General features: G+C 39.1%; 1 protein-coding gene across 14 annotated transcripts in view; it reads left to right on the top strand.

The window, feature by feature from the left end:
- FRY (FRY microtubule binding protein) overlaps positions 1–13,722 on the top strand; it is a 373,522-nt gene that overhangs the window by 289,769 nt on the left and 70,031 nt on the right. For all 14 annotated transcript variants that reach the window (XM_073341316.1, XM_073341418.1, XM_073341299.1 and 11 more), the window contains 4 exons: positions 890–1,088; positions 4,151–4,272; positions 6,347–6,534; positions 13,622–13,716. In XM_073341316.1, coding sequence (XP_073197417.1) covers positions 890–1,088; positions 4,151–4,272; positions 6,347–6,534; positions 13,622–13,716 — 604 coding nt within the window. The remainder of the gene's footprint in view (positions 1–889; positions 1,089–4,150; positions 4,273–6,346; positions 6,535–13,621; positions 13,717–13,722) is intronic.

The following is a 13,722-nucleotide window of genomic DNA, read 5'->3' on the forward strand; positions in this document are numbered from 1 at the left end:
AGCAATTCAGATACAGCCAGTATGCTATATGGTACAGAAGCTAGAACATAGGATCTAAAATGAAGACACCTGGCTTCTGGTTTGATCTCTGAAACTGACTCTTTGAGAGACAAGGTGAATGAGGTAATACCTTCATTGGACCAACTTCTGTTAGTGAACGAGACAAGCTTTCGGAGCTTACAGAGAGCTCTTCTTCAGGCCTGGGAAAAGCACTCAGGGCTAGTATAAACTGGCAACACTAAAGCGAGAAAGTTGCAGTGCCGTAAATTGTCAGTGTAGACAAGGCCTCAGAGTGTCAGAGCTAAACACAAGGTGGAGCAAAACTGTTTAGCACAAGGAGTTAAGATGCTGTAAGAGACCATTCCAGGTGAAGTAGGCAATTAACCCGCAAAGGAGGGTTAAATGACAATGAATGAGGATAATATCACCTACTTCACTCTGTGTTATGAACTTAAGACCCCATCTTACATTTCTTGCAAACGTTATTCAACATCAGACCAGCCTGGATTAATGAACTAGACTTTTGCCTTGGTTTAGCCTGATTGTAGACATATTCTAATGTTATTTAAATGTAATACAGTTTACAAAAAGATGTTACTTCTGAATGTAACCTGTGAAACATTTATTTTACAGATACAATACCTATAGTGCAGAAATTTTTTGACTTTTGTATTAGTCTTTTTTTTATTGCAGTCTGAAGATTTGAAAGTGTAAGATAACCAGTTTTCCACTCTTGCTGTAGGTTTTTGCATTTTGCTTATATTTTCTGCTTCCAAGTGAAAGTTTTCAGCAGCTTACTTTTTAAAAGAGGTGTTTGTCCTATTCGTTCATCTGAAATGCTGACGTAAGTGGTGCATTCCATCTTTATCTTCTCCTCTGCTGCTGCCAGGTGGTTTTGACTTTCTACGGGAGTACCAGTCATCACCAGTGCCAGATTCTGGTTTAAGCTCCAGCTCTACCTCCTCGAGTATCAGTCTAGGAGGCAGCAGTGGAAATCTCCCACAGATTACCCAAGAGGTGGAGGACATGGACACAGCTGCTGAAACAGATGAAAAGGCAAACAAATTAATTGAATTTCTAACTACCAGGTAATCAAGATAAAGGAGAGGTTACTGTGGGTTACACTTGAAAAAGATTCGTCTTCTGTAAAATTATCTATATTAACTTTAAAAGGACACAGATGAAAATGTTTGAGGTGAACATACAGTAATAATAAACTTGTAAATGTGAAGATGTATTTAAAAGCCTTTCAGTGTCAGGAACACTGCAAAAAATGCTGCCTGACCAGAATAAATTGTTCAGTATCCTATAATATTATGCTCAAGACAGAACTCATGAAATAGGACAATTTTATTGCTATAAAGGAGACAGCAGTTGTGAGGGGCCACAGTGAGCCTAGCTTTAATTACTGAATAGGGCTGGCACATCCTAGGCTTGTTCTGTTGAAAAATTTAGGGCCTGCTCCTCATTTACATTAAGACCCCTTTACGCTGCCCCGGCAAAGTGTCTGGAAGCCTAAGTCTAGCCAGCTGAAGAGCAGCTACAGAGTGACTCTGCATTTTATTTTTCCATCCAGAAGTGTAGTTCTTAACTGACAGCAAAAGAAGAGCTGGCATTAGGTGCGGAATGGCTGTAAGTGACATGTAATCATTATAAACTGGCAAAATCCAGAGTAATACATGATTTTGTTAGGTCTTAAAACTCATTTTACTTAATTTAGTTAATTTTCTAAACTGATAATATTACTGTCTCCTTGGTGAACTTGTATTTGGAATAATGTTTCTTTCTCACATCTTACCTGATTTTTTTTAAAGGAAATAGTTTTGGAAAGTCTTTCTTTCTAATCACAGTTAACCAGAATTTCACCAAAGAAAACATCCCATTCATTACAGCATAATCAAAGGCTTTTTGGGGTATTAGTCCTCTGGTGGGTTTTTTTGATATTTGCACTTAGCATTTTGAATAAGTAACAAATCTAGCACAGATGGGTGTCTTTTCAATATGAGGCAAGTTCTCTTTCAACCTGTTTTTCTTCTCCGTACTTAGTTGTTGACAATTCCACTGACTTTCTTTAATCTTGAGAAGTCAGGAGATAGGCAGGAAAAATAAGAGCAAAAATCCTGTTCAGCCACACACCATGTAGTGTGCATCCAATTAATTCAATTCAGGCCTTGTGCTGCTAAGAAATTTACATCCAAGGGGTTGCAGCCAGGAATAAGACCTTAGGGACAATGTTGGCAACATCTTTTGAAATCTTTAATGTCCACACTATGCAGATCCGATATGACTGGAGCTACAGAGGGAGCATTGTAGAGCTGGGTCAGAGGTTGTTTATGAATTTTTACTTGGTAGTCCTTCAATTCCCTACATACTCTTCCTCATGGGGATTAATTATGGCCCTGGCACAAGTTTGTAGGAGCAGCTGAGTGGGTTTTGTTCAAACCCTCATGGGCTAACCAGAATACAGCCCAAGTTAACTCTGTTCTTGCAGCATTAACACATACCCCTGTTTGCACAGAAGGTGATTGGCCCAGAGTTGGACCCTATAGCTGCCCTAGGCACACTTGAGAAGTCTACTTTTGCAGAACACTCACCGTGCCTAAGGACCTTGTCTACACATAAAATCTGTACCATTATAATTATACCAGTATATTTAAAACAGTACAACTTCCTTAGGGTGGATACAGTTACACTGTTGTTAATGTGTTTATACTGGTGTTTAGAGAGATAAGGTGGGTGATGTAATATCTTCAGAGACCTGAGGAAGAGCTCTGTGTAAGCTTGAAAGCTTGTTTCTCTCCCGACAGAAGTTAGTCCAGTAAAAGATATTACCTCACCCATCTTGTCTCTCTAATAATATCCTGGGACCCACATAGCTACAATAACACTGCATACTTATATTGCTATAGCTTACTCATGTATACCACACTCAGGGCTGTACCACTTTAACTATTTTGGTAATAAATCATATCCCTAACCAAAATAGCTGTACTAGTGTAAAAACTGTATGAAGGCCAGGCTTAATGGTAAAATCCTGATTCATGCAAAACTCCTATTGAATGTAATGGAAATTTTGCCTGCATCAGGACAAAAGCGGGAAATCCTAGGTTTGCCTGAAAAATTCTTGTAAATTCCCATTACCCACATTATTTGCAATGACTACACTACATTTTTAGTTTTATTTGTGTTTGATACATAGCATTGTTCAACCTGACACAGTAGATGCATTAAGTAATGCTGTGTAATTATGTCATGTAATAAGATTGTCTTCAAGTTGTAATATAAATTGAACTTTACCAATCAAATATCTGATTAAATCCAGTTATGTATTCAATAGTTACTGTGCTTTTAAACTGAAAATTATTCCTTAATTTGATATTTATTTGTATTATGGTAGTGCATAGGGACCCCAGTCATAGACCAGGATGCCAACATATTAGGTACTGGACATAGAACAAAAAGATGATCCCTTCAACAAGGAAATTACAAGCGAAACATAAAACAAGATAGCGTGTTCGAGCTTTCATCAATCTCTTTGTCTGCGTCTGTCAGTTTCACAACTTGTTTGTTTCATGCTGAGCAGGCCTTCAGCAAGAGTTGTAGCCGTCAAGATTAACATCGCTAAGCCTTCTCTACACTAAGGAATTTACCAAAAAAAATGCCCACTATTTTTATCACCAGTAGGAAACTTAATGTAGACCAAGTTCTTGTGGATAAACCTTTTTTTTTAACCTCTTTTCAGCAGTACTAAAAACACCAGAAGCTACCTGAGCATTGTCTATACTATGATTCCCATAGTGGTAGGTAGCACCAGTGGGGTTTTGTTCATTTTATTTTATTTTTTGTAAAATTCCCCAGTGTAAAAGATGGCCTTCCATTTAGAAAATGGAAAGTAGAGCAGTGCCCTGAAATGATCAGTCATTTATAATGTTATGCCAGTAGTTCATTTTAAATTGGAAATCTTTGTAAAGCTGAAGTGTAGTAGCAGTTGTATTGTTCATAGATTTATGTTCAATCATGTTTTCCAGCGCGTAGATCTGTCTGTCTCTTTTTGGATGTACAGTATAATAATTTTTAAAATTACTTACATTTATTTCAACTACTGCAAGGAAATACTTACACATTTTGCTACATTTTTCTTCTCTTTAAGGGCATTTGGTCCACTCTGGTGCCATGAAGATATCACACCCAAGAATCAGAATACAAAGAGTGCTGATCAACTTACTAATTTTCTGAGACATGTTATGTCTGTATTTAAAGATTCCAAGTCAGGTACTGAAACTTTTTTCCATGATTGTACCTTAGTTAAAACTGCCGTCTAGTGGACAAGTCCCTATTGTTTGCTTAGAGAACTTACCTTTTAATGCCAGTTTCCTTGCTCCTGAATGGCTGCTACAGGAGCTTGCTTGTGCAACAGTGCCCTCTGTTTTGTGAAAGTAATAATTTCATAATGATTCTTTATTCTTTGTCCAAGACATCTTCTTTCTTGCAGTATTTTATGTGCGAGGATTAAAAGTTTTAAAGCAATTTTGTTTTCGTAATTGGTTTCAAATTATTCTTTTCATATACTCTGATTACACTATGTGACTTTAATTGGATTCAAATATGTTTGGTGCAAATAAACATTTTCAAATTAATTTTAAATAACTTTGTTTCCTTTTGTAGGAAGTTAAAGATCATATTCTTTTAATGCTCTTGTCATTTAATTTTATTGTATTCCTGAAGAGATTACTACAGACTGCTCCATTTGATCAGTGAAAAGTATATATTCTTCTTTAATTTATTTAGCCCACAGTAAACTTTTATCCTGTGATCTTTCTTTCATTAGATCCATATGCTGAAGCATTTTGTATCCTATATAGGACATATATCATATTATGTACTTACTAGAAAAATAGCATCATAGATTGTTTTAGCATGCAGCTACAGTACAATCGATTCTTCTAAACCATCACTGATGGTTGATTTTGGTTGTTCTATTTGATAAAAAAGGGAAAAACTCCACCTCTTATTTGTCAAATAGACTGGCAATATTAAATAATCTTCCCAACAGGCAAAATGTTCTTTGTTCATTTAATTTGACAATTATAGTTTATTTTTAATTATTTATTATGGGATTTCATAGTAAACTAGTATACTAGTATACTAAACAGTATTTTGAAAAGTAATAAAAACTCACTTGTTATTAGTAGGGCAGAGAGCAACATAGTGTGCAATTAGGACCTAACCAAACCCCATTGAAGTTAATGGAAAGACTCCTGATTTCCAGTGGGCTTTGGATCAGGGCCTAAGGCCTGAATTCAGGAAAGTACTTAGGCATGTGCTTAACTGCTTTCCCTAATCAGGGCTACAGTGCTTGCATTTAGCAAGGTATTTATATAGCATATTTATATGCAATTTTACATCTTCCGGGCACAGTATGAAGATTAAGTAGCTAATCCTCAAAACAACCCTATGAAGGAGATAAGAACTGATATTCCCATTTTACAGCTGAAAACACTGAAATTATTATTATTATTGTTGTTGTTATTTATATTACCGTAGCGCCTTCGAGCCCAAATCATGGACCAGGGCTCCATTGCACTAGGTGCTATACAAACACAGAACAAACAAACGGTTCCTTTCCCCAGGAGCTTACACGTTAGGTGATTTGCCATGGCCACACAATGAGTCAGTGGCCACAATTAGAATGTGTTCATTAGTAAAGCTGTTTGGAAATGTTCATTTGTTGAGAGCAAAACGTTTTTGCAGAAACACGTTGCCTTTGAGAAAAATTCATAGGAAAAAAACCCTGAGAAAAAGCATTTCACTGAGGAAAGTTTTGACCTTTTTGGAATGGAATGTTTCAATTTTCTCTTTCAAAACAACTCCCCCCCCCCAATTTTTTATATTATGAAATATAATATAAAATGAAAAAGTAAAAATTGGAATTAATCATTTCGATTTTGTCAAAATGAAACATTTCAATTGATCCCAAATTACTATTTTTCCAGAATTTCAATTCATGGGAAATTTTGAAATCTTTTGGTTTTGTTCTGTTCTGGAATGGAAGAAATTTTGAAATCACACAACTCCAAATTCCCATGCAGCTCTAGTCATTATAACTAGACCATGCTGCCAATGTTATATACTGTATTGTCCAGTAATAGGAATTGTTCACTTATTTGTAAAGAAGGTTCCAGTGGTTCTTTCATAAATTAATATACCTTAAAAAATGGCCAAAACTTTTTGAAATGCTAGGGAATTGGTCTGCTCAGGGTTTCAACTGTAAAGTAACTTTGTCTCCTGCAGTAACATCTGCTTTGTTAGATTTTAAATATCAACATACTATTCTTTTGCTGCTTAGGTTTTCATTTGGAGCAGCATCTGAGTGAAGTTGCTTTACAAACAGCTCTTGCAAGCTCTTCAAGACATTATGCAGGTCGATCTTTCCAGATATTCAGGGCGCTAAAGCAACCTCTTTCTGCACATGCATTGTCTGACCTTCTGTCAAGATTGGTGGAAGTTATAGGAGAACATGGAGATGAGATTCAGGTACACATGTGTGACAGTGCTGTATTACTGACAATGTTTCACAATGTTGCATATGTTCAGTATTGTTTGTTTCATTTTAATGTAAAGGGTGAAATAAACTTGGAAACTATGATGCAAGTGAGAATGTGACCTTAGAAAACAAAAACTGTGTTCTCATCACAATTTCAGAAATTACAAAAATGCTGTCAAAGTCATGATCTAACTGTTATTGTCTGAGCCCTGAAAAAGAAAAGTCTAATTTGTTTCAAAATGTATCACCCCATTGTGAGATTTTAAAAATTGTAAATAGCAAACTGTAGTGGTGTTCACAGAAACAGCACTTTCAGCTTCCGCTGCTGCCTTTCCAAAAGCAGTTAAATTTCAAATTCCATTGTCCTTTACTGAGCAATATTCAACTTCAAAGCAATTAGGAATGTTGCTTGATTAAGGTCTGTGGCTTTTAGCCCACTGGATGGGTTGCTGGGAGTATTTATATTTGCCATATGCTAAAAGATGAAATCATTAAGGATTTTTAATATAAATAAAGAGTACTATGAGCAATGGAGAGTAAAAATAAAATTAAAAACAAACTGCTTTGGCCCTCTCTTTTTAAGGAGAATAAATTAACAGTAGAAAGAACATACTGTTTTAAAAAGCTCACACCATTACAATGCAGCTGATCCAGTTTGAAAACAAACCATGGTGTAGTGTTAACCTGAGAGGTGGACTGGACAAGGGACTATAAGTAGTAATAGATATGGGAAAGCTGGATGACCCTGAATCTGACCTGCTCCCTGCTGCAAAAGTCTCTTCTGGCTGCAGATAGGGTTGCCAGGCATCCGGTTTTCAACCAGAGCGTCTGGTCGAAAAGGGACCCTGGCTGCTCTGGTCAGCACCACTGACTGGGCTGCTATAAGTCCAGTCAACGGGGCTAAGGCAGGATCCCTGCCTATCCTGGCTCCCAGAAGCAGCTGGCATGTCTGGCTCCTAGACGCAGGGGCAGCCAGGTGGCTTCGCACGCTGTCCCTGTCTTGAACGCTGGCTCCGCAGCTCCCATTGGCCGTGAACTATGGCCAGTGGGAGCTGTGGGGGCGGCACATGTAGGCACAGGCAATGTGCAGAGCCCCCAGCCCCTCCACCTAGGAGCTGGACATGCTGACTGCTTCTCGGAGCCACCTGAGGTAAGCACCGCCCAGCCAGAGTGTGCACCCCGAACCCCCTCCTGCACTCCAATCCCCTGTCCCAGCCCTGAGCCCTCACCCTCACCCAAACTCCTTCCCAGAGCTCACACCCCTCACCCCCTCCCACATCCCAACTGCCTGCCCCTGCCTTGGGCCCCCTCTCACCCCCAAACTTCCTCCCAGAGCCAGTACCCCACACCTCCTCCCACACCCCAACCCCCTGCCCCAGCCCTGGGTCCCAGCCTGCACTCCAAACCCCTTGGCCCCAGCCCTAAGACCCCTCCTGCACCCCAAACCCCTCATCCCCAGTCCCACCCCAGAGCCCGCACCCCAAGCCTCTGCCCAACCCAGTGACAGTGAGTAAGGATGGGGAGAGCCAGCGACGGAGGGAGGGGGGAATGGAGTCAGTAGGGTTGGGGCTTCAGGGCAGGGGGCAGGGCAAGGGTGCTCAGTTTTGTGTGATTAAAAAGTTGGCAACCTTAGCTGCAGGCAAAGTGGCAGGGGAACATCTTGTTACTCTTCCCCACCAGAAATAAATCGGGCTGCAAGAATACTCATGTACTCGCCTGTAGGCTGCTGGCCAAGGGTCTCTTCTCTGTGCCAGCCAGCCCATCCATGAGAAAACCATGCAGACTGGCACCATGGAACCACTCATGGATATGTGCCACCACCCCCTTCAAGCAGCATGCATTCTTCTAGTGAGTGGAAAATAAGAGAGAAAAATGAAAGATGGAGCAAACACCAAGGAAATGTATGAAAAGGAATAAAAATAGATTAATAAATCCATAGATTTTAAGAACAGATGAGACCATGATGATCATCTAGTCTGACCTCCTGCATAAAAAGTCATAGGACTTCCCTGAATTAATAACTGCTTCAAGTCCAGTAACAGTGGTTGAACTAGAGCATATCTTTTAGAAACACATCCATTCTTGATGTAAATTTTCCAGTGATGGGGAATCCACCACAGACCTTGGTAAATTATTCCAATAGTTAATTAACCTCCCTGTTAAAAATGTCCACCTTATTTCCAGTGTGAATTTGTCTAGCATCAACTTTCAGTCACTGGATCTTGTTATATCTTTGCCTGCTAGATTGAAGAGCCCTCTATTATCAAATTTCTGTTTCCTGTGTAGGTACTTATAGACTATGATCAAGTCACCCCTTAAACTTCTCTTGGCTAAAATAAAAAGATTGACCTCCTTGAGTCTTTCATTGTAGGGCATGTTTTCCAATCTCTGATCATCCTCATGGCTCTTCTCTGAACCTTCTCCAATTTATCAACATCCTTCTTGAATTGTGGACAGCAGAACTGGATACAGTGTTCCAGTGGCAGTCTCACCAGGGCCAAATTCAGAACTAATATAACCTCTCTACTTCTACTTGATATTCCTCTGTTTATACAGCCAAGGATCACTTGAGCTCTTTTGGCCACAGCATCATACTGGGTGCTTGTGTTCAGCTGATTATCCACAATGACTCCAAAGTCTTTCTCACAGTCACTGCTTCCCAGAATAGAGTTCCTCCTCCGGTAATCGTAACCTAGATATATGATTTTGCATTTCGGGTATGGAAACACATATTGCTTGCTTGTATCCAGCTTACCACACAGGCAGATCACTTTGTATCAGCGACCTGTGTCACAGTTTCAGAGTAACTGCATCTGTATTGCCCCTCCATGGTCCCTCGAGGGCACCCAGTTAAAGTTTCCAGCTCCCAGACATCATTTCTCTTGGGTGGAGATGTTGTATTAATAAATACAATAGAGAGCTGCATCTCTCTCCCTCCTGCCCAGGGTTTTAAGACTGCACAGCTCACTGTCTTACATTGAGATATGCCCAGCAAGCCAGTCTCTCTAAAGGCCAGTGCCTGTGCTTTTCTTTCTGTCCAAGGAGCACGAACAGTGTATTGCCAGCAGTTACAAGATACCACACAACTCTTTCTAAGCAAGCAAAATCATTACAGAGAAAACATATAAAACAATAAAAGTTACTATGCTAAAAACTTACTAGAGATCACGCCTCAGACTTACGGGGCTCTTGTAGGCCAAATTCTTTCCAATCTTTCCACAAGGGTTGGGGCTTTTGGGCAGAAGATCCTGTCCATTTGCGGGTTCAGAAAGTAGTCCCTGACTCAGTTTAAATGCAGCCTTTTTAAGCCAAAACCCCATTCTTTGTTTTCCCAGTCTCTGGAAACCAAGTGTGAATCAGTATATGCGAACCTCCCCAGAGTGTGCTACCTTTCTGGAGGTGTTTACAGTGTGAGTGATTCACCTTAATTCCCCTGTTTTAATTCCTGGAGGAGCTGTGGTAACCTTCCCCCATGGAGTAGAACATAATCGTAATCCATGGCCCACAGTGATATTTATATTTAATACAATATGTTCCCCTATAGATGCTGCATGAAGTTGCAATATCCGTCAGAAACAGTCCTCTTCATTATTTAACACTGTCCCAATCTTTGTGTAATCTGCACATTTGATCAGTAATGAGTTTGTTTTCTTCTAGCTCTTTGATAAAAATGTTAAATACTGCAGGGCCATGAACCGATCCTTGTGAGACCATAATAGAAACACACCAGCTAGACGATTCCCCATTTTCAGTTACATTTGTGAGACCTGGCAGTTAGCCAGTTTTTAATTCATTTAATGTGTGCCATGTTGAATTAGTATTGTTCTAGTTTCTTAATCAAAATGTCGTGCAGTACCAAATGCCTTACAAAAAATGAACACCGTTACCTTTATCAATCAAATTTATAATCTCACCAAAAAAAAATCAAATTAGTTTTACAAGATCTATTTTCTATAAACCCATGACAATTGGCATTAATCATACTATCATCTTTTAATTCTTTATAAGAGTCCCATATCAGCCATTCCATTATTTTGCCCGTGATTGATGTCAGCCTATATTTACCCAGGTCAATCCCTTTACTCTTTTTAAATATTAGCGTAACATTAACTTTTTTCCAGTCCTCTGAAACTTCCCCCAGACTTCTTGAAAATCAACATTAACAGTCCACAGAGGTCCTTGGTCAGCTCTCTTAAAATTCTGGGATGAAAATTATCCATACCTGCTGATTTTAAAATATCTATCTTTATTAGAAAAAAGAACAGGAGTACTTGTGCCACCTTAGTCTCTAAGATGCCACAAGTACTCCTGTTCTTTTTGTGGATACAGACTAACACGGCTGCTACTTTGAAACCTATCTTTATTAGCTGCTGTTTTAATATCCTCCTTACTTACAGTTGGAATGAAAAGTATTTCATCATCATATGATATAACTACATCATCTGGCTTTTTCCCAAACACAGAACAGAAATATTTATTGAATAGTTCTGCCTTATTAACAGTTTTGCATTATTATAGACCATTCCACCGTCTTCATCTAGTAATGGACCAATACCAGTGTTTGGATTCCTTTTGTTCTAATATACGACTTCTTCTAGTCCTTAGCTCTGTTGTCCATTGGTTTCTCCTGTGTCTTTTTGCTTCCCTTATCAATATTCTACCATTCCCACTGTGACGGGTTGGGTCACAGAAACCCCCTTGGGACTGCCATCTGATGTGCTGAGACTACCTCTAAGCCCATTTTCCCTGGCAGCTTGGGACTTCAGTGCCCTGCCTGGTTGTGCCAGACATGCTAGCCTGCTACAGACACAGACCCAGGTCTGAACCACATCCCCCAAAAGCTGCAGGCTTAACTGAAAACAGCTTAAGAAGTGCTCCTGTTTCCAACACCCAGATACCCAGTTTCCGATGGGATCCAAACCCCAAATAAATTTATTTTACTCTGTATAAATCTTATACAGGGTAAACTCATAAATTGTTCACGCTATATAACACTGATAGATATGCACAGCTGTTTGCTCCCCCAGGTATTAATACTTGCTCTGGGTTAATGAATAAGTAAAAAGTGATTTTATTAAATATAAACAGTAGGATTTAAATGGTTCCAAGTAATAACAGACAGAACAAAGTAAATTACTAAGCAAAATAAAACAAAACCACACAAGTCTAAGCCTAATATAGTAGGAAACTAAATGCAGGTAAATCTCACCTTCAGAGATGTTTCAGTAAACTTCTTTGACAGACTAGACTCCTTCCTAGTCTGGGTCCAGCAATCACTCACACTCCCGTAGTTACTGTCCTTTGTTCCAGTTTCTTTCAGGCATCTCTTTGGGGTGGAGAGGCTGTCTCTTGAGCCATCAGAAGACAAAATGGAGGGGTTCCCAGGGGCTTATATAGTCTTTCTCTTGTGGGTGGAAACCCCTCTCTTCTCCCCTCCACAAGATGAAGTTTTGCAGTCACCTGAGCAAGTCACATGTCTATGAATGATTCAGTTTTTTGTAGGCCGACTCCATTGTTTACATGTTAGTTTGAAAGTTCCCAGGAAAGCTCAGATGTGGATTGGTGTCTCCGAAGGTTTATTGTCAGCTAAGTACTCCTAATTACTTGAATAACCCCTTCACACTATGTTGACCAAATCTGCCTTATGTGCTTCCTACGGCAAACACTTTAAATACAAGCATAGAGCCAATGCTCATAACTTCAGATATAAAAATGATACATGCATATGAATAGGATGAATACATTCAGTAGAACATAACCTTTGCAAAGATATGTTACATGGCATATCTAGCATAAAACATATTCCAGTTATGTCATATTTACACTCATAAGCATATTTCTATAAAGCATTATGGGGTGCAACGTCATACCCACCTTCTAGCTTATATTCACTGATATCAACTTTCCCTTTTTTCCATTTCCCCCCCCCCCCTAAGTCAGGCTGGTCCTTTAACGAGTGTAGCCTTCTTTCTCAATTGTGGGATTGTGGCTTTTTGTGCTTCTAGTAAAATGTTCTTAAATAGTTCCCATTTATCATTCACTTATTTTCTGTTGGAATTCTTTCTCACTTCTGATTTGACTCATGATTGTTTTTATCTTTGCTAAATTGGTTCTTTAAAAGTAACAAGAATGTATATTACTGGTTGGGGCTTTATTTTGCTTACCCATGAAAAATTTAAGGGTCAGGATCACTTGAACCTAACCAGCCACTGATTTTTAGTTCTGTGATTATTTCATCTGTCATTATCAGTTCTACTATGGAATTCCTCTATGCAGAATGCATTTTTTTTTGAGTTAGCAGATTGTTATGTGTAATTTTTAGAAATACCAATGATGTTTTATTACTGGCGGCTTGAAACCTCCAGCATATGTCACTCAGGCTGAAGTCCTCCATGATTATGCAACATTTTTTCCCTACGCCTGACATAGATGGGTGTTTAAGGAGCCTGTTCTCTACTGTGGTTTGGTTGTTGTAGCAGACACCATTGTTGTACCCCATCTGGTACTTTATCTGCTAGAGCATAGCAACAAAATCAAAACCAACAAACCCATACCCTGACCTAAATGCCCCCCTTTATTGATGGAGCAGTAGTTTGTTCTCTATGGCTATTCAATCTTTGACTTCTCTCCTGAGATTTCTACCACCATAGCATTCTTGTTAATGTTATTTTTATAATCTTGACACTATTAACTTCCATTAGGAAATGGAATGAGATCACCAACACATTCCACACAGATCATCAAATAGCTTCAAGGTGACAATAATATTCTGTCACAACTGCCTCTGCAGAATTTGAACCAGTGACATGGAGGTGAAAGGCTCAGCATCCTATTATCCATCATCCCCTGATAAGATAACTGGTCTCCTTAAGTATACTCTCTCCTTCACAGATCATTCAGGGAGACAGAAAATAAAATGTGCAGTAATGTTTTAATGTGCAATGTAATGGCTCTGGGTTTTTTACTACGATTAGTGTTGTGTTGTGTTTTCAATAAGATGCATCAGTACAGAATGATTCGTTACTGACTTACTCATGATTGTTTTTGCTAAAATCACTGACTGTATGTATTTGACAGGGTTATGTAATGGAAGCACTACTTACCTTGGAGGCTACTGTGGATAATCTGTCTGATTGTTTGAAGAACTGTGATCTCCTGACCGTATTATCTCGGTAAGA

The sequence above is a fragment of the Lepidochelys kempii genome, chromosome 1 (genome assembly GCF_965140265.1).
Source record: "Lepidochelys kempii isolate rLepKem1 chromosome 1, rLepKem1.hap2, whole genome shotgun sequence".
Lineage (NCBI taxonomy): Eukaryota > Metazoa > Chordata > Testudines > Cheloniidae > Lepidochelys > Lepidochelys kempii.